Raw genomic sequence first — 22,148 nt, forward strand, 5'->3', positions numbered from 1 at the left:
CCGCGAGGGCAAGGCTGGGCCGGATCCCAGGCAGCCTCGAGCCACTCCTCCGAGGCGCCCCAGCCGCGTGTGCTCAGGGGCCGTGCGGTGACGCCAAGGGCGGGAAGCAGATGTTGGTGGCTGCCCACGTCCGCTGCCTTGGTTGTCACCCCTGCCCCGCACGCGGCCCATCCTTGACGTGGGGCCCTTGGTCTTTCTCCTCGGCAGGTACGACACCATCACCAACCAGTGGGAGGCTGTGGCTCCTCTGCCCAAGGCCGTGCACTCGGCCGCAGCCACGGTGTGTGGTGGCAAGATCTACGTGTTCGGCGGCGTGAACGAGGCGGGCAGAGCTGCCGGCGTCCTACAGTCTTACGTTCCTCAGACCAACACGTGGAGCTTTATCGAGTCCCCGATGATTGGTGAGAAGCGGCCTCTCCCCAGCCGGGGCCGCGCAGCCTCCCCGCCTCACTGTTAGATCTGCAGTGTCCCAAGGCCAGAGGCCCCCTCGCCCAGTGGTCGCACAGACCTGGGGGGGCGGGGGGCTGACCCCACCTCCCGGACAAAGGGCCAGCTAGGGCGCCTGCCTGGTGCCCCCTGGCCCTGGGCCTTGTCCTCAGGCTAACCGTGACCCTGGAGGGCCTGCCGGAGCCCGTCCTCTGAGGGTCCACTGGCGAAGGAGAGGGTGGGAGGGGGAGGCCAGGGAGAGGTGCCCTACCCGCGGCCCTGCTCTCCTCACAGACAACAAGTATGCTCCTGCTGTCACCCTCAATGGCTTCGTTTTCATCCTGGGCGGGGCTTACGCCAGAGCCACCACCATCTACGACCCTGAGAAAGGGAACATTAAGGCCGGCCCAAACATGAATCACTCTCGCCAGTTCTGCAGGTGAGGGGCTCGGGAGGGGAAGACAACAGGAGAGGTTGGAGCACAATAGCGATTGCCCCCATGTGGCGAGCAGAACAATCCCAGGCCCAGAGCAGGAGCCCCTCCAACCACAGGTCTGGACATTAGTGCCAGGGCAGAACAGGAAGTGCCCAAGGGCAGCCCGAGGCCCCCAGGCCCAATCCTGTAGCCCCAGCTGACCCATGTCAAAGCCAGCGATGAAGGGCTTCTTACAGGCACCAGCCCCGGGTCTCTGGAGGCCACACCTTCTCTCAGGACCTCTCACCCAGGACCACCTGCCCCATTGCAGACAAGCGGTAGTGCCAGGCCCACACCTGTACAATGCCCTACATGGGACAAGTGACCACCCAATCCAGGAGCCATATGAGGCACATCTGCCGTGGAGTCTGACGGGGCAGTCCGCACAGGAGGAGAGAGGTAGGGATCAGAGTGTGGCTGGGCTCCTGGTCTGCTTGGCCCTGTGGCCCAGAAAAATAGTGACTACCTTGGGCAGTGAGACAGCAGATCCTGCTCTTCTAGCTCCACCCTTTCCTGGATTGAGAGGAACAAGGAAATTTAAAAAAAAAAAAAAGATGTCCCAGAAACCCCCTTGTCAGCATTTACATAGCAGATCTCTGCTGAAGACATCTTGAACCCATGCAGAGGTGATCACCAAACCCTCAGTCTGAGCATTCGCTGTTGGCATAGCAAAGCTAGAAAAGCTATAACCTACTACTCACGTGTCTGGTGACCTTGGACATGCAACTTCCACTCTCTGGGGCAGTTCTCCTATTTTCGAAGCAGGCCAGATAACCGCAGAGTTCCTAATAGCATGAAGATTCTTGGGCCTTACTTTTCTGTCACATACTCCAAATGGTGGCAGGGTGCAAGCCACTGAATACACTGTTCACAATAAAGGCAACTGGAGTCTGAGCACCACTTGCAGGGAGGACTTCCGTGCCTCAGCTGAGACTAACAGTGGGCACAGAAAGACTTAATGCCTAGGAGGAGATTTAAGCTGGGTCTTGCAAAAGAAGCAGGAGAAAGATATGCCACCAAGGGAGCATTCTGAGGGCCCCTGTAGCATGCAGCTACAAGCGATAAAGCTAGAACTCCAGGTAAGATGTCTAGACCGACACGTTCTATATCAGGCTCAGGATTTCAGAAAGAGGTGGTGACTTTGCAAAGGTATCTCTTCAGTTTCAGGGGACAGTCAAGAAGACAGGCCATTAGCTGAAATGAGGGAGAAACTGGGGCTGGATGCATGGGTCTCACTGTAGGTGTGATGGGGTCACTGAAATGCTCTAAGACAGTAGGTGCAGGCAGGAGCAGGCTGTGGTGCTCTCAGTGGGAACAGCTGGCTGAGACGACAGGATGGTGCCAGTGTCTCGTGGTATGGGAAGGTGCCCCAGGCTGCCACAGTAACCACCCTGCAGAGAGCACACCAGGCCCTCGCAGTCATGGGCGGGCGGGCAGCAGCACAGGGCCACTCATGCTCAGAAATCACAGTGGGAAGTTGTGACTCTGAGCGCCTTGGCAAGTGTGAATCTCCCAGTCAAGTAGTCAGTGTTCAGTTATGACCTGGCTCCTTATTATCCTGTCTGCCATCATCCTTGAGAGTCATGTTCTCCACTTGATTGGAGGGGTATGAAGCCTCTGTATGGGCCACGCAGAATGACGTTCAGTAAACAGCCAGTGAAGTGAGTCAGGTGCCTGTACACAAGGCTGTTCTCCTAGCCACCTTCCATCGTCCAGTAGGGCCTGGGATGCCCAGTATACATGAGCGTCACCCACAGTTTGGAGGGTAGTAGAAGCACCACATCCTTACTGGCCCTAGAGGCAAGGTATTCTTCTTATGCCAGCTTGGGTCACAGGACAGAGAAAAGCAGTGAGACCCCCAACAACTTTTGCAAAGGGGGAGAGGCAGCTTGCACCAGGACAGGGTATTAAGAATCCATCTCCAGGGGCACCTGGGTGGCTCAGTGGTTGAGCATCTCCCTTTGGCTCACGACGTGATCCCAGGGTCCTGGGATCCAGTTCTGCATTGGGCTCCCCATGGGGAGCCTGCTTCTCCCTCTGCCTGTGTCACTGCCTCTCTCTGTGTGTCTCTCATGAATAAATACAATCTTAAAAAAATAACAAAAACAAAAAGAATCCATCTCCGGGCCCAAGCTGGAAGTTAAGTGGCTAATTCTCTCCCCACTTTCCCCGGCAGCGCTGTGGTGCTTGATGGCAAGATTTATGCAACTGGAGGCATTGTTAGCAGTGAGGGGCCTGCCCTGGGCAACATGGAAGCCTACGAGCCCGCGACCAACACATGGACGCTACTACCCCACATGCCCTGCCCTGTGTTCAGACACGGCTGCGTCGTGATAAAGAAATATATTCAAAGCGGCTGACGTCAGCAGAAAGCCCGCGACGAGACTGGACGAGTCTGGTGAGGCAGATGCTACTCACAATGATCAATGTTCAGCAACATCAGTAAGAGGCTGATAGACACAATCAAGGGAATCACTGCGCTAAACATTTTGAATACTCTCTACATTGAATGTAGAAAATCATCCTCGCCTTTGGGGGAAACGGGAGCACAGTGCTCCGAGCAGCAGGAACCACAACCATCTGAGGAGCTGGGCCTGGGGGCTCCTGCAAAGGCACTTGCTCTGAATGGAGGCGCTCACTCTGCCCGGTGCAATAGAGTTTCACATATTTTTCGACTGGGAGAGAGAAGCTGATTTTTCCTTCCTGCAGAGCAAGCCTGATCCCTAAAGAACCGTAGATCAGTTATCCTATGATAATATTAGGTGTCAGGCTCTCTTGGAATAAGATCAAAGTGTCCTTATCACTTTGATTCCTACTTTTGTTTTTAACCAATCTACAATTTTCCATGGCCGAGAGAAGAGAAGGGACAATACTGGGCGGCACAAGGCCTAGGAGGCTCCTGGTCCCCGCCGGGCCGAAGAGAAGTCCAGCCACCCATGCAGAGCCAGATGTGTGTGGCTGGAGTGGCAGTGCAGGGGCAGCCTAGGGACAGCTGGGAGAACCTTTTGTCCTTCACAGGTTTTTCTACCACATTTTTGCTGGAGGACAGGTGACTGTGCTAGTTTTCTCTTGTCCGAGATGAATTATTTAGATTTCCAAGGCATTTTCTTGATAAACAAAAAGGCTATTTTTAAGTACTGAGAGAAGGAGGAGGCCATGAGAGGATAATGTGGGAATTCCCAAAGCTCTTTGTAGGTAGTGCCAGAGAGGGGCATTTGCTCTAATTTTTTCTATGTGCAGAATAGAGGATCTCTCCTGGGTGGGGGCTGAATGCCCTCATTTTATTTTTTAAAAAATGTAACTCCCAGACAGCCCCCATAAGAGCTGTGCCTCATGGAGGCATTGTCAAAGAAGATTCTGTTCTAGAAGGAAACCAGTTCTGGCTCATGACACCAGTCCAGCTCCCTCCATGAGGTAAAGCTGAGGACCCAGGCCGGGTGGGAAGGGAAGAAGGGAGGGAGGGAGAATAAATGTCTAAAAAGCACAGGAGACTATTTTTGATATTTATAGCTATATATTAAGGCACCTGCCACAAGAGCTCTCAGGATGGGGACAGCCTTCGTAGACGAGCCATGACAGCCAAGGCCTGAGGGGGCATGAGCAGAATCACTCTTCCTGTAGCATATTAACCAGAGAAAGGGAAGCCAGGAGGAAGGTCACACCGTGGCTCATGACAGAAAGGCCTTCCTGCCAGTCCTCAGACCCTCAAACCTCACGCGGTGATCAGTTTCCATTCCAGGGCAAGAAGAGAGCCGCCGCCACTGCGCTGTTTAGTTGAAGTTGGTACCAAATACGCATTTACCATTTTTATATCTGGGAAGTCAACTTGCCATCATTTCATGATAAAAACCATTTCTAAGGAGAAAAGGACAGGACATGCTTTCCATCTTTCGGTATTTAATGACACAAAATTCCGATTCTAATGTCGGGCATCAACTTCTAGCACTACAAGTGTGACTCCCACTTGGACAAGATACCGAGCTTCGTTATGCAGTTTTTAATATTATTTATTCTTTTAAAAAGTAATAAGCACAAAACTACATACATTGTATGTCATTTAAAGTATTTATGTCAAACAGGGTGCAAGTGTGAACCCAAGGACCGGAGCACAAAATTCTAACTGCCTGGGGCAGGGCTAATGTTAGCGTTTGGTGTGCATCTGCCTCCAAAGGAGGTGTTAGTGGTCAGCAAGACTCAACACAGATGACATTGAAATTCCGTTTCTCTCCTCATTTATCACACTGGAGCAAAACTGGCTATTTCTGTGAATGATATAAAACAGGGTTCTCTGTAATGGTATTGTACATAGTATATGTTTATTGTTAAGTTCTTGTTATATTATAATAAATATATTTATAGATCTAGACTCAGAAGCCAATGGAATGCCTTTGTGTGCCACCACCCTGGCCACAGTGAGGAGAAACCCCATGGAGGCCTGCTCCTGCTCTCACACATCAGCCATTTGGGCTCTATTATAGACATTAGTGCAGATCTTGATGATGAGAAAGGACAGCACTCCTTAGCAAGGGAACATACAGACCCAATTTGTTCTCCTAAGGATATCCACACAAGGCTTTCCTGGGTGCCAGGTAGGATTGCTCACTCTCTTACAGGGAAAGAAGTTTAAATTTAACAGGGTAGTAGGAGAAGGTAGATTCACCAGCATTTCATCCATGTGAAGAGCCCCGTGCCCTCAGTCCCCAAATGTCATTACGACCTAGCATCTTCTTGCAAGAAAAGATGTGAAGAAGGTGGATCAGGGTAGGCGGGAGTCCTCTGAAGAGGACTCAGCTGAAGCCTATGATGGGTAGACCATATACTTACTTGCCAAATAAATATCTGCAATAGTATCCTCAGAAACACCAATCCTAGAGGAAAGGATGGAGAATGTTTGAAGATTCCAATCATGAAGAGTTGAAACATAACCTGTTATTAAAACCAAGCAATAGTTGTTAGCTCCTTTCTTCTGTTTCCCCAAATCAAGGGAAAAGTGTTCTCTGGGCCTATGAAGAGTCTGTGTACTTTCACCATAAAAGACATGTGTGACCACTGTATCAGGAGCCCGTGTAACTATGGGAGGAGTCTCTCGTTGGACTCAAGGTACTACCATCAGACCTGGCAAGGGTCAGGCACATAGGAGATGGATCACATTATGTGTATGTGTGTGTGTGCGTCTGTGTATGTGCATGTATGAATTTTAAAAAATCATAGCCAAAATAAGAAGAAAAACAGTCAAGAAAAATATTTGCAGTCCATATGACAAAGGATTAATATCTTTATTAAAAAGCCTACATAATTCAATAAGAAAACGTTAAGTGATTCCAATTGTTAAATAGGTCATAGACAGAACTCTACAAGAGGAAACATTAGCTAGTAAATGTAAGACAAGTTCAACATTGGTAATTATGAAAAGACAAATAACGAGGTATTATCTTTACCTACTAAATTACCTTCCCAAACTAAAAACAAAGTGGGGAGGTACTGGGGGAGCTCCAAGTGCTGACGAGGAGCGACGAGACTTTTTAATGCCAAGAGCTTTATAAACTGAAATGGCTTCTAGAAAGCAATGTGTAAGGTGACATTATCATGAGTGTAAAAAGTATCTGACCCAGTAAATCCACTTTTGGGCACCCATCAGAAAAATGTCATATAATAACTAATTCCAACCTATTGACACTAACTTTATGCCAGACACTGTGGTAAGCACTTAGAGCACTGAATCCTTATAATTCTATGGGTTAGGTGCTAAAGACAAGCAGCAATATAAACAACATTGTAAGATTCATATTTGTATATGATTGCGATTATGTAAGATATGTACAAAGATATACATAAAATATGTACATAAAAATAACCAGATATATAGTCATAAAACTATTAATTGTACTGATGCAATTGTGGGCAATTTTCCTTCCCTCTTCTCCAAAATGTATATAAAGAAATGTTACTTTTATAATAAAAGATATAGATATTTTAACGAGGAATTGAAGATAGAAAGTAAACTTCCCTCTATATTTTAGTCTGAGAAATTCTCAAAGATCATTTCTTATTTTGGCCGTCAGAAGCAATGGAAAAGTTAGAGAGTTTAGAATAAAACAACGAAGAATTACAGATAAGAAAATTTACAGTAATAATATTTTTTTAACCTAAAGGTTAAAGGCAAATGGAATATATCTTTCAGTGCATGAAGATTTTCATGAAACAAATGAACTCTTTTGTGTTCTTAGAAGGCCAAGTGAGATGAAAAGGATAATAACAAAGAAGGAAAAATTCTAGTTCAAAATAAGGATAAACGTACTAGCACTAAAACTCTGGAATGGGTTACCAAGATCCTTGAAGGGCTTCTCTAATTAAATCTCAATCACGTATTGGTATAGCATAATTGCATACATTATCTCATTTTATCCTCTCAACTACCCTAAAAGTCACAGGGCATTATCTTCACTCCTGAGGAAGAAACAATCTTAGAAAAGTTAAGTGACCTGTATGCAGTAATAGTTGTGCCATACCCCAAGTATTTTCCATACATTATCGCATCCAATCCTCCCAACAATATTGCAGATGGCTATCCCTGCTGCACAGGTTCCAGACATGAAACAGAGTTGGTCTAAGGCACATTGGCACTCAAACCCCACTCAGTGAGACTCCAGAGAGCCTGTGCTACATCACATGGCGGACGAGACTTATGTAGCTCTTAAGACTCCAAGACTAAGACTCCATCTCCCCACCCCCCCACCCCCAAGCTACCTCAGAAATCTCTACTAAGAAGAATTCCGTTAATAGAACAGACATGCTGCTCTGTGTTAGACATGGTCCTCTTGGGAAGCAACTTTCCCTTTGCCTAGTAAGAATCTCAGCAACACACTGGCTCCTCCACTGAAGGCTTTGACTTTATGCAGGAAATGGTTCTAGGGAAAGGAAAAGAGTCCACTGATATACTAGACATCCATTGCTGCCTCATTTGAAACTCCTCCTGCGAGCCTTCACTCTGTGAAGGACTCTTTAAGGGGTTCCTAACATTCTTACCCACCACAATCTCAGCCTGGGAGAGTTAAGAAAAGGGAAAAACAGCCCACTGTTGGCTGCACCATCCTCGGCTATAAAGGGCATAATCATGACCTTGGCATTCAAGAGGTAGGTTAAAGTGTTCCCCCCCCACCTAGGTCAAGGGGCTGACTAAAATGTGAAGTCAACTCCAAAAAGTCTGCCATTACCACATGATGGCAAAAACTAGACAATCCAAAAATCTATGCTTACCATCCCAAATCTCAAACCTATGTGCTCTGTTGCCCTCTATGTAGCATTTGGCAGGTCACTTCAGTGACTTTCCTCATGAAAGGTGAGGAGAGCCTTTGAGTGGATCATACTAGGTCAGTAAGACTATGTCCTCAGCAGGCAAGGGCCACGGCCTCTTACCTTGCCCCACAGAGCACCTCACCCTGACGAGCAGAGACAGCCCGATTACTCAACCTCTACTGGCAGCATGAAAAATATTTTGAGTTATGGAAAGTATAAAGGCAAGGCTATGATTCTGTGCACTGCTTTGACCATCCCTCTTGTCTACAGATGACTAAAGAAGCAACAGTTTTTGTCCAAGCATTTTCATTTACCACATGTGTGGAACTCCATCATTCTCGGGGAAGCTAGCCACTGACAGTGCAAGCCTGTGCGCCAAGGGACCCATCAGCCTGCCTCCTCAGAGTTTCGGCCTGGAGACTTTGCATCCTCGTTGGTAGAAATCAGTCTTTGGAGCTCTACAGGTCACCCCTCCACTCTCTCTCTCCTACCTCTCCATCCCACTACCTTATTTTAAGCCCTCCTGACTTCTTACCTAGTTGTTGGTGTAGACTCTTTCTTATGGTTATTCATCAAATAACAGCCTTATTGACATAACTTAGCTATGATAACATTCACCCTTTTAAAGCATACAATGCAGTGGCTTTTCGTATATTCAGAGTTGAGCTACCATCACCACTACCTAATTGCAGAACGTTTTCACCTTAGCAAAATGAAACCCCAATCCCTTAGCAGTCGCTCTTCACCAGTTCATGGCAACCACTGACCTACTTTGTTTCTAGGAATTAGTCTATTATGGACACATCATACAAATGTTATCATGCGATGTATGGTCTCCTGTCTCTGGCTTCTCTCACTTAGCATAGTGTTCTTCAGATTCCCCTATGTTATAGTGTGTATCAGTATTTCATTCCTTTTTATGGCCAAATAATACTCCACTGAGTATATTAAATGGACATATATAAAAATATGGATACATTTTGGGGCACCTGGCTAGTTCAGTTGGTAGAGAACATGATTCTTGATCTCAGGGTCATGAGTTCAAGCCAAACACTGGGCAGAGAGATTACCTAAAAATTTTTTAAAATGTATACATTTTGTCTATCCATTCATCAGCCAATGGACATTTGACTTGCTTCCACATTTTAATCATTACAAATAATGCTGCTATAAACTTTTGCATACTGTGCAAGGTTTTGAGACTAAATAAATTTGGGAAATGCTAGGTTTAACAAGGTTAAACAGGTTTCTTTACTATGGAACTTCTCAGAGTCAAAAACAGACTAACATTCATTCCAACTTTACGAAAGTGGATACACAAAGCAGTGTTTTCCAAATGTATTTGGCCACAAATTGCCCCCCACACCCCTACCCCCAAATCTAGAAAACTTCTCTTCTAAAATTATGACACAAGGAGCACCTAGGAGGCTCAGTTGGTTAAGCATCTGACTCTTGATTTCGTCTCAGGTCATGATCTCAGGGTCCTTAGATCAAGACCTGTATCAGGCTCCCTGCTGGATGTGGAGACTGCTTGGGATTCTCTCTCTCCCTCTGCCCCTCCCCACCCCTGGGCACGCACATAGTCACATGGGATCCTGGGGTCAATACATCTGACCCTCACCTTTGAAAGATGCACAGAGTAAAGGTAATATTGTGAAAGATTCAGAAGCAAATTGATTTAGAATTCTCAAAGTATTTCTTAAAATTGATACATTTTTATAAATTAGCAGATCAGTATTCTTTAAACTCAACAAATCCTTTTTCTGAATACTGCAAAATATGTTTCACTGCAATTTTCTAAGCACCAAAAAGACTTCAGCATCTCTCATGCTGGAATATAAAAAGATTAAAGTAAACAATCACACTATAACCTCTCTACCCAACGAAAATACCCAACCACATATCCACACAACTAGATAGTTGCAAATGTGTGACCTGACAATTTCTGGAAAAGATTCTCGGGCATTTTGTACTTTATTAATTTATTTTGAACAACATGACAGTCTTCTCAACAAGGGGACTGACTGCATCAGAGATCAGGGAACAGAGAAATCATCACTTGTCCCATCAACACTGAAAATGAAAAACTTTCACATTAATTCCAATATTCTTATTAAAATCTATTAAAACAAAAATTCTATTAAGTATGTTTTTATATTAACATTTGTGTTAATAGTGAGATAAATTTCCAATTCCAGCTATAAAATCTTAAGCATGTGGGAAAAAAAGCTTTTTGATGATATTTTGCTTTTTTGATTCTTTGTATACATATTTAAGTTCAAACGATGTGGAAATTAGTGTAAAGAAACATTCCAAACATGTGAAACTGATTTTTTATAGTGTGATAGGCAATTACTCCTTTCTTTGCAACCAACTCCATTTTAAACATTATCTTATTAAAGAAATTTCCTTATTAAACTCTGGTAAATGACAAAACTGACAGCTTACTGATGTTTCTTCTAAATATGTGAAGTAATTTCTTCCCACCACCAATAACCTTTATTTCAGTAACGTATTAAGTACAATGCTACTTGTGGATTGTCACTTTTCTTTTTAAAGGGATATTTTGTTGCAAAGTCTGTTAAAATACTTTGCACTCATTAAAATGCTAAAATAGAAATTTGTGATTAATTTCCAACACTTTCCCAAGGAATTTTATGCTATAAGCAAAGTAACTATATGCAATGTTTAGAAATAATGTTATTTCATATCAAAATTAATTTTGCTTTGTTGTCATAATGAGAACGTTAGAAAAGCTCTGTGCTCTGTGTAGATAGCCACAGACACATGATTCAGACTATTCATGTGTTTTTATTAATAGTTCTAAAGTTTTTTTTTAAGCCTGTGGTTTTACTTGTGGCTCTCAAGCTCCTATGACAATTGTAGAGTAATGCCAACTGATTCACCATTTGTTGAGAAATTGGAAATTCCAGAGCATTTGATAACTTATAGGGATCAAATATATGAAATTGCACCTGATTCTAGACTCTTCTCTTTTTTTTTTACCTGTATCTGTCCTATGAAATCTTCCAACTCCAGCTCTGACAACAGTCTCCATCGAGCACATTCACATGATTCCCCTTTTGTATTTGCTCTTTAGTTTCATTACAGATTTTCAGTTCCTAGATCCTTTCCCTTGTCCAAGTTCACAGCCCTACCCTGGTTACCCTGATCTCACGTCCACCCATACCCAGGAACAAAACTCCCCTCCCAAAAGTTACCTCAACCACTTGATGTTCCAGTCCTTGGACCAGACCAACAAGGCAAAACTACAATCCTAACTGTAATCCTAATCCAGGTGTCAGCCTCCCCTGAGGCTTCATTTGGGGTGATACCTACCAGAGAAAAAAAGCCCACATTCACATGGGCTGGTACCATGACTCGAACATGCTCCCCACTCTCACCTGTGAGTTTACCTTATTCTCATCGTTCCTGAAGAGCTCCCTATTTCCATCAGTGACTACTGCAAACCTCCAGCAGCTCTCCTCCCCCTTGCATTTCATACATAGAACCCCTCATTCTTAGCACATGAGCATGACTCTGCATAAAAACAACTGAGGTGGAGGATGGTGCAATGGTGTTTGAATCTTTCTGAACAGCCCATTAAAAACTAGGTGACAAGGAAGGTCTGGAACTCCCAATCCCAAGTGTGTAGAATCAAACCACTAACACCTTTGAGACTGTGGTCCATATGTGAAGAGAGCCTGGGGCAACTAATAGAATTAGGAACCCCTACAGACACTCACTGGAGAGGTGGGGGCAGAGAGCTCAGAGCATCTCAGTCCAAGAAGCCTTGCAAACTCCAGTCTTCAGGCGAGGGGAAGGTAATGGGAGCCTTCTGAATCCTCAAAGGCAATGCCAGCCCCCTTTCAGGACCACATCACATATGGACAAAGCTACTAGGGATAGAGTCTAAACTGAACAGCACAGGGACAAAAGAGAGACCCAGATAAAAGTAGGGGAGAGGAACAAAGTCAAGAGATTTCAGAAAGTAAGCAGTCCTGTATTTAAACACTTCACAAACATAACAGAAGAGAGAGCTCTAACACTGTGAAATTCAGGCTTCCTTCTAAAAGTTCAAGAAAATTTCAAAAGGCTTGAGGGAAAATCCCATATATTATAAGAAAAAGCTTTAAAAGGAGAAGGCTACCCCCTATAGGTAATAAAAGCCCTCCAGAAAGACATGCCAAAGAATACAAGAAAACTATTACCTACTATTTCAAAAACAAGCTAAAGGACACAAAACAATAATGGAAGAATGAAAGAACAATATAAACCAGAATTAGAAAAACTCACAAAGGATATGAAATAACTCAGGAAGAATTAGAGTGCTTCAGCAGCACATATACTAAAATTGGAATCCTACAGAGAAGATTAGAATTAGAAGGGATAAAAAGATCACGTTAGAAATGTACACTAAAGTAGGAAGAACTTACAAGTTAATAAAAAACATTAGGTAATGCCTTATGACAAACAGAAGGTAAAAAAGACAGGCAATTTCTTAAAGTAATAAAGAAATGAAAGAATTTCTGGTTCTGGTTAAGATTCAGTGACCACACTCTACCCCCTCCCCTCCTTGAGTCCCCTCTTTCTCACTTATTACACCCAGAAGTCCTGGAAAAGCAATTACCTAAGGACTCTGCAAAATACATAAAGCAGGTGAACTGGGCAGGAAATGCAGCACTCACACAATGACCCAAACAGTGCTGAGTTCCTGGGTTTGCCTTTTATTTCCTGTGTGTCCTGGATCACACCCCAGGGCAGCCAGAATCACAGAAGAAAAATGCTCTCTCTGGACTCTCCAGACCTAAACCCATGGCAGCAATGACAAAGATAATGGGCATATCCCTGAAGCTTCTTTTCTCTCTTTCTAGCCAGACCACAAGGAAAGGGGGCTCTTAGGAACCCAAAAGTGTGGGAGAAGATCTCAAAGAGAAAGGAGCAGGAGGGATCCCTGGGTGGCGCAGCGGTTTAGCGCCTGCCGTTGGCCCAGGGCGCGATCCTGGAGACCCGGGATCGAATTCCACGTCGGGCTCCTGGTGCATGGAGCCTGCTTCTCCCTCTGCCTGTGTCTCTGCCTCTCTCTCTGTGTGTGTGACTATCATAAATAAAAGAAGAAAAAAAAAAAAGAAACGAGCAGGAGAATGAGGCCCTTTAAATTGCTGTATGAAATCCCGAGTTGGGACAGCCCGGGTGCTCAAGGGTTTAGCGCCGCTTTCAGCCCAGGGCGTGGTCCTGGAGACGGGGGATCGAGTCCCATGTTGGGCTCCCTGCATGGAGCCTGCTTCTCCCTCCGCCTGTGTCTCTGCCCGCCCCCTCTCTCTCTCTCATAAATAAAATCTTAAAAAAAAAGAAAAGAAATCGCAAGTTGCACACACTCAGGAACTAACCCAAATCAACAGAGAGCAAACTATGATGTGGATCACCCCCACATCCTCCTAGACCAGCTTCTGAATGGTGCATATGTGGAACTATATCATTTTCCTATTGCTGCTAAGAAATTATTGTAAATTTAGTGGATTAGGATAACACAAATGTACTATCCTATGACTCCGGAGGCCAGAAGTAAACAATGGTCCTTAATGACCTAAAATCAAGGTGTCAAAGACTTGTGTTCCTTCCTGGAGCTCCAGGGAAGAACGTTTTTTCCTTGCATCTGCAAAGTCTGTCTTACCAACAGATACATTAAAATGATATACTAAAAATAAATAAAATTATATACTAAACTGTATTTAAATAGTCCAAAAGACTCCAAGAAAGAGGAAGTAGAGAAATAAAAAAAGAGGAGACAAAAAGAAAAGAGAAAAATAAAATGACAGAGTTAAACCCAAACACATCCACAATTACATTGAGTATAAACTACCTCACACTCATTAGGATGGCAGCTATCAAAAATGCAGAAAACAACAAGGGTTGAGGAGAATGGGAAGGAATTAGACCTTCTTGCACTGTTGGGGGGAATGGAAAATGGTGCAACCACGATATTAAACAGAATGGTGGTTCTTCATAAAACTAAAAATAGAATTACTATATGACCCAGCAATTCCACTTCTCAAGGTATACCAAAAAGAATTAAAAGCAGAGACTCAAAAGAGATATTTGTACACCCCTATTCATAGCATTAACCACAACAGCCAAAAGGTGGAAGCAACCCAGGAAACCATCAATGTATTAATGGATTTTTTAAAAGGGATATGTACATACAATGAAATAGTATTCAACCTCAGAAAGAAAGGAAATTCTGGCTAAGTGAAATAAGCCAGTTACAAAAGACAAATAGAGTACGATTCCACTTACATGAGGTGCCTAGTGTAGTCAAATTCAGAGATAGAAAGTTAAATGGCAGTTGCCAGAGGCTGTCAACAGGAGGGAAATGAGGAGTTGTTCCTTAATAAGTAGAGTTTCAGTTTTCCGAGATAAAGAGTTCCGGAGGGGTGTCTCAGTCAGTTAAGTGTCTGACTCTTGATTTCGGCTCAGGTCATGATCTCAGGGTCATGAGATCAAGCCCCAATTGGCTCTGTGCTCAGCATGGAGTCTGCTTGAGATTCTCTCTCTCTCTGACCCTCCCCTACTCACACTTGCTTACACACTCTCTTTCCCTAAAATAAATAAATAAATACAATATTTTCTTTAAAAAAGTTCTGGAGGTGGATAATAATGATAGCTGCACAACACTGTGAATATACTGAATACCATTAATTGTATACCTAAAAATGGTTAAGATGATAAATTTTATGTGTATTTTACAATTTTAAAAAATTACATTAAGTGTAAATAAATATCCCAATTTAAAAACAGAGATTGTGAGATTTTTTGGGAAAAAAAAAAAAGTAAAAAGATACAGCTTTCTAAAAGAAACTTACTAAAAATATAATAATACCGAGAAATTCAAAGTAAAGTGACAGAGACACAGTTAAGAGAATGAAAAGATAAGCCACAGACTGGGATGAAATTTTTCAAAATACAGCTCTGATAAAAGATTGCTATCCAAAGTATACAATGAACTCTTAAAACTCAACAATATAGGCTCAGTTGGCTTAGTTGGTAGAGCATGCCACTCTTGATCTTGGGGTTGTAGATTTGAATCTCACGATGGGTGTACAGTAGAGATGACAACAATAAGGTATTTTAAAAAACAAACTCAGGGGCGTTTGGGTGTCTTAGTTGGTTAAGCGTCTGCCTTTAGCACAGGTCATGATTTCAGGGTCCTGGGATCAAGCCCCTGCATTGGGCACCCCGCTCAGTGGACTGAGGGTGAGTCTGCTTCTCCCTCTCCCTCTGCCTCCTCCCTACCGCACATGTTCTCCCCCTCAATCTCTCTCTCTTTCAAATAGATAAATAAAATTTAAAAAAAAAATTTAAAAACCTAACAATACGGAAACAACTCACTTTAAAAAGACAAAAAATTTAAACCAACATTTTCTCATATAAAGATGATAAATAAACATATAAAAAGATGCTCAACACCACAGCATTAGGGAACTGCAAATCAAAATCTGGATGGCTCAGTTGGTAAGTTTCTGACTTTTAATTTCATCTCAGGTCATGACCTCAGTGTGGGGAGATTGAGCCTCACCTCAGCCCAGCATGGAACATTTTTTTTTTTTTTTTTATTTATGATAGTCACAGAGAGAGAAAGAGAGAGAGGCAGAGACATAGGCAGAGGGAGAAGCAGGCTCCATGCACCGGGAGCCCGATGTGGGATTCGATCCCGGGTCTCCAGGATCGCGCCCTGGGCCAAAGGCAGGGCCAAACCGCTGCGCCACCCAGGGATCCCCAGCATGGAACATTCTTAAGATTCTCTCTCTCTCTCTGTGTCTCTCTCTCTCCCCCCCCCACTACTCTATCCCTCTTCCCCTGCTCCTCCCCACCAATCCTATGATTTTTCTCTCTGAAAGAAAGAAAGAAAGAAAGAAAGAAAGAAAGAAAGAAAGAAAGAAAGAAAAAGAAAAGAAAAGAAAAGAAAAGAAAAGAAAAGAAAAGAAAAGAAAAGAAAAGAAAAGAAAAGAAAAGAAAAAGAAAAAGAAAGAAAACAACAAGATACTACTACACACCTGTTAGGCCAAAACACTGACGATATCAAATTCTAGGGAGGTTATGGAACATCAGGTATTCACTCTCATTTGTTGCTGGTGTGAATGTAAAATAGCACAGCCATTTTGGAAGACAGTTTGGCAGTTTCTTACATAACTAAACATACTCTTTCCATATAATCCAGCAATCACAATATTTGGTATTTACCCAATGAACTGCCAACTTATGTTCACACAGAAACCTGCACATGAATATTTACAGCAGCTTTATTCAAAACTGCCAAAACTTGGAAGCAACCAAGATGTCCCTCAATAGGCTAACGGATAACATACTGTTATCCATTCAATGGTACATCCATACAATGGATGTTATTGTGTTTAAAAAAAAGGGGGGGGGGGAGTTATCAAGCCACAAAAATACATGAGAGATCTTTAAGTGCATATTGCTGAGTAAAAGAAGAAGCCAATCTGAAAAGGCTACATACTACATGATTTTCACTCCATGACATTCTAGAAAAGAAAACACTATGGAGACCATAAAAAGATCAGTGGTTGCCACGGAGGGAGCAAAGAATTAATAGGTGGAGCACAGGAGGTTTCGGGCAGTGAAATGATTCTTAATGATGCTGTAGTGATGAATATATGTCATACATTTGTCAAAACCTATGCATAGAATGTACAATACAAAGAATTGAGCCTTAATGTAAACTATGGACTTTAGTTAATAATATGTATAATATGTATCAGGGGGCACCTGAGTGGTTCAGTCGGTACATCTCACAACTCTTGATCTGGGGTCCTGAATTCAAGTTCAAGCCCCACGTTGAATGTAGAGATAGACAGAGAGATAGGTACAGAAATAGATAGGAAGAGAGAGAGAAAGATACATGTGCACCTTAAAAAAAAAAAACAAGATAGATCAGATGCTAGATAACCAAAAAAATCAGAATAAATGTAAAAGAATTAAAATAATACAAAGTATGTTCTTTAACCACAACAGAATTAAATGAGAAACCAACACAAAATCTGGGAAATCCCAAATACTTGAAAATTAAACAACATACACTTAAATAACCCAGGAGTCAAAGAGGAAGGTTCAAAGTAAAGTAGAAAATATTTTTAAATGAATGAAAAAGAAAATACAACATATCAAAATGTGTTGGATGCCACTAAAACATTGCTTATAAATTTTTAACAGTACATCTTTATATTTAAAAAACCTCAAACCAATAATCTAAACTCCCCATTTAAGAAACTACATAAAACAGAAGAAAGGAAATTAAGAAATCAGAAAACTAAAAAAGAAAATGAAAAAAAATAGGAAAAAGTCCATGAAACCCAAAACTAGTTTTTTGAAAAGATGAGTAAAAACAGATTGATCAATAAAAAGAGAGAAGATACAAACTGTCAATTTCAGGTACCAAAAAAGGTTATCACTACAGATAAAGTTGAATCTAAAAGTAAACAAAGACTAGTAGGGTTGTGTCAAAAGGGCTCAGGAACCAACTTGAAAAGGTTCCCACAGGCCATTTTAGCAATAAGCCTAATAAGGGCAATGCACTAAACTGTATCAAATATGTTCAAAGCTATGAATTCATAATTATACAAAGAAAACTAATTCATCACTTTTGAGTAGGAAGATCATTCATTTTTAAAACTGGTTAATAAAGATAATAAATCAACCATTAATCCTACCTGGATAACCAGATAATAGATAAGGCAATAATAAATGAGTAGGGAGTGATTTCATTAGAACTCAGAATTTCTCAAACTAATGAATTAAGATATCTATCTAAGCATTTAGTATCAATCACCACTGATATCACAAGAAAGACAATAACCAGATACTATGTGCCTTCTAACAAAAGAACACACTCTTATTTATGAAGTAGTCTTAAAAAATAATAAAATTGGAATCTGAATAAGCCTCTAGATCAGTGCTGCCCAACAGAAACACAATATAGACCACATATGTATTTAAATTTTCTAGTTAACCACATTACAGAGTAAAATGAACTAGGTGGAAATTTAACCCAATATATCCAAAATATCATTTCAATATTCAGTCAATATAAAATTATTAGTGTTATTTCATATTATTTTTTATAATAAATCTTTAAGGTAAGTATGCATTTTACACTTATAGCCAACATCTCAATTTGGAGTAGCCATATTTCAAGTGTTCAATAGGCACATGTGGCTCGGGGCTACCTTATTAGACAGCACAACTCTAGATCCAAGTACCAGTTTATAGGAAATTTAAAAAAAAAAAAAAAACCTAGTGAACATGTGAGCCTCACCATAGTTATTCAATCAGCAAAATCCAGACTTGGAAATTCAAAGGTCAAAACCTGGTTTCTTCATCATATTAAGGGCAAGGAAAAATAGAGATTGAGGAGGAATCTGTAGGTTAAGATTTAAAAGACCAAGGAGTAAAAAGGCAGGAAAAACTTAAATGTAGAACTTAGAACAGGTGCTAAAACTGTTAGGAAAACCAAAAACATTACCATAAGTGTTAAGATACTGGTAACACTTTGGGAGAAAAAGAGGGTTTTAATTGGAATGGAGCACAAAGTTTCTGGATTGGCTGACAATTTCTTTCACTTGGATGGTGTTTACATCTTAATAATAGTTCATGATAAGCTATCCATTTGTTTTCTGCAGTTTTCCTTATCTGTATTATGTTTTATAATAAAAAGGTATAAGTCTAATGATAAATATGTATTTGAGAGGGAAAAGTTTGATGTGATTAAATTCCTAAACTTCACAATTCCTGGACCCTCATACCCCCAAACTTACCATCTCCACCTGTAGCCCTGGTTTCTGGTCTTCAAGAATAAAATATCCTTACTCTTGTTCAAGACCAAAACTCCCACCTATGTTCCTGACTTTATCCCCTCCAGTCTTTTCTGATCTTGATCCATTAAGATCACTCCTCTTCTCCTTATCTACAAACTCCACCATTCTACAGAGACAGTGGTAAATAATGGAGCTATGTGTCAGAATTCCAGGGTTCAAATTCTCATTCTGCTCTTTTACCAGTTGTTAGTCATGTAACCATTTCTCTGTGGTTAACTCTCCTCAGTAAAATGAGGAAAACAGTATCTACTTCATAGGGTTGCTGTGTGGAGCAAATGAGTTAATATATGGAAAGCCCTTGGAAGAAGGCCTAGAATCCAGAACATTTTCAGGAAGGGTTAGCTGCTTTCATCACCTTCAGTATATAAATATCAAAATCTGTCCCTCAACTCTGTGTACCTCTCTGGTTACGCTCTCACTCCTTCCCTTTTTCCTGACACCAAACAAAGATCACCAAATTGTAAAATCTACTGGTAAGGTTTTAGTACATATTTAAATAGCCTTCACTGGAGCATTAGATATTGTTAATTTTGAACATAAATTCTCTCTTCCTTGAGTTCTGTGAGACTACTCTTGGCTGTCTAACCTTTGAGAAGTTATGATCAATCTCCTTTGTAAGACATTCTCTACAGCAGCTTAAATATTACTGCTCCTCTATGAACCATTTTCATTTTGCTTCAAAGAAGCACCCAGGTCTGATGCACACTTGTGTTTGGAACAACACTTACAGCAGCTAACCCCAAAAAGTCTGTAGCTCTGAACTCTCTTATGCTTCAGATATATTTATCTAAATGTCTGCTGGACCTAGATGTCAAACTGTCCCATACTGCCTTCACTCCAGATTTGCTACTCTCCCCTGTCCATTCTCAGTTAATAGTGCTACTAATCTTCCTGAATGCCCAGACAGAAATCTACAGGCAATTTAAGGCTTCTCCTTTATCTTTGTCCCTGAAACCCAATCATAGTTCTAATGATTTTACCCGTACATTTTCTAGAAGAAACCATCCCTTTCTCACCAACCCTACCACAACTAACCTTGCTCAGGCCTGCATCATCTCTCACCTTTAATACAAGAAAGGCATGCAAAGTCCTTGTTAACTTCACTTTTTTCTTTTATTGCTTTAGAATACAGCAAACCGGAAGTGCCCATAGTTGTATGAAACTAACATGTTGGGATCCCTGGGTGGCGCAGCGGTTTAGCGCCTGCCTTTGGCCCAGGGGGTGATCCTGGAGACCCAGAATCGAATCCCACGTCGGGCTCCTGGTGCATGGAGCCTGCTTCTCCCTCTGCCTATGTCTCTGCCTCTCTCTCTCTCTCTCTCTCTCGCCTGCTTCTCACTCTGCCTATGTCTCTGCCTCTCTCTCTCTCATAAATAAATAAAAATTAAAAAAAAAAAAGAAACTAACATGTTTGTCCTCTGTTTCTATGCTTTTGTTATACTGTTCCCTCTGCCTGGAATGTTCACCAATTTTTTACCACATTCCTTCATTTTTTGAGATGCTGTTATCACAACCAACCAGAAAACCCTCTCATGAATTCCTAGGTGGGTTAGTTCCTTCCTCTATGCTCTGATAGCACCCCAGCTACACCATTGTCATTGCACTTACCAAAATTTAAAAAAGAAAAAAAAAGGGAAAAAATGTTTTCTTAATATATCTTCTTCTACTGAGTAGTTATTTCCTAGGGCAAGGACTATGTTACTTAGATTTGTAACTTCAGTGCCTGGCACATACTTATAGTAAATGGTAGGTAGTCAACATATCTTGTTGAAAGGAAGTAGTTATTTTCCATATTCTTGTCAAATCACTACTTCTAAATTTTCATTTTCATCATGTCATGGTGCTGTTCAAAAACACTCCAAGATTGTCAAAATACAAATACCTTTAGCCTGGTCCTCCATAACAAGACCCCAAACTACCTATACAGTTTTATTTTCCACCATGCTTCCATATATATATACTCAGTCTTCCAAACGAACTTTTGACCCCTACCTCCAAAACCCTTACAATTCATTAAAATGTTGGCCTTTTAAATTTAATACTTACTTAGCAACTTATCAGCAATTACTCTATAATGCATCATGGTATTAAAAACAATGTTGTAGGGGCACCTGGGTGGTACAGTCAGTTAAGTGATGGACTCTTGGTTTCGGCTCAGGTCCTGATCTCAGGGCTGTGAGATGGAGCCCTTAGTCAAGCTCAGCGCTTAGCACATTGTCTGCTTGGGATTCTCTCTCCTTCTCCCTCTGCCCCTCCCCACCGTGCACTCTCTTGCTCTAATAAATAAATCTTAAAAAAAAAAAAGTTGTCACAGGGTCCCCTGGCTGGCTCAGTTGGTAGAGCATGCAACTCTTAATCTTGGGGTCATGAGTTTGAGCCCCATGTTGGGCATAGAGCTTACTTTTATAACCAATTTTTTTTTTAATGTTGCCACAGATACCTGAATGGAATGGTCACACTCCTAACTTCCATATCTCCAGTAGATGAGTAGTAGGGAAAAGGCCAAGATAACTTTTAACCTATAAAGTACATACTAGAGAGAGAGAGAGAGAGAGAGAGAGAGAGAGAGATTCATATATATATATATATGAATAACACTAAACTTTTTTCTGCTTTACTCACCTTTTTAAATCCAGTCCAGTCTTCCTTATCTTTCTTGGTTTAAAGGTCCATCAGGAACAAATACAAAAAGATTAGGTAGGGACTTCTTTCCCTGAAGCTATGCTTCTTCTGTTAATCAAAATGCTAACCTGAAAAAATTCTAGATACCCAGAATTCCAGAAAGAAATAGAAATTACAGTAAGAAAATGAGAATGTCTTCGGACTTTTGGTATGTGGCCTTTCAGACCTGCCATATTAGCCATTACTGGTAGGACCATTAACCCACATGGTCTTACATAGACCAATCATTTGTTTCTTGTACAAGAGGTACTGTGAGGAAAGTAGCTGCATTAATAGAAGTCAAAGTGAGGAGAAAACCTGACTCCATCACCTCCAAGTGCTCTAAAGACAACTGTTGCTCCTAAAAGGGTAAAAGCCATCAGTGTAAAATCTTTCAA

General features: G+C 41.8%; 1 protein-coding gene across 5 annotated transcripts in view; it reads left to right on the plus strand.

Moving 5' to 3' along the window:
- Positions 1-7,637, plus strand: part of KLHL29 (kelch like family member 29) — a 308,129-nt gene extending 300,492 nt beyond the window's left edge. For all 5 annotated transcript variants that reach the window (XM_055327216.1, XM_055327217.1, XM_055327214.1 and 2 more), the window contains 3 exons: positions 208-401; positions 721-865; positions 3,078-7,637. In XM_055327216.1, the coding sequence (XP_055183191.1) occupies positions 208-401; positions 721-865; positions 3,078-3,261 (523 nt within the window). In that variant the 3' untranslated portion in view covers positions 3,262-7,637. The remainder of the gene's footprint in view (positions 1-207; positions 402-720; positions 866-3,077) is intronic.
- The last annotated feature ends 14,511 nt before the right edge of the window (positions 7,638-22,148 follow it).

The sequence above is a fragment of the Nyctereutes procyonoides genome, unplaced genomic scaffold, assembly GCF_905146905.1.
Source record: "Nyctereutes procyonoides isolate TBG_1078 unplaced genomic scaffold, NYPRO_anot_genome, whole genome shotgun sequence".
NCBI classification, from domain to species: domain Eukaryota; kingdom Metazoa; phylum Chordata; class Mammalia; order Carnivora; family Canidae; genus Nyctereutes; species Nyctereutes procyonoides.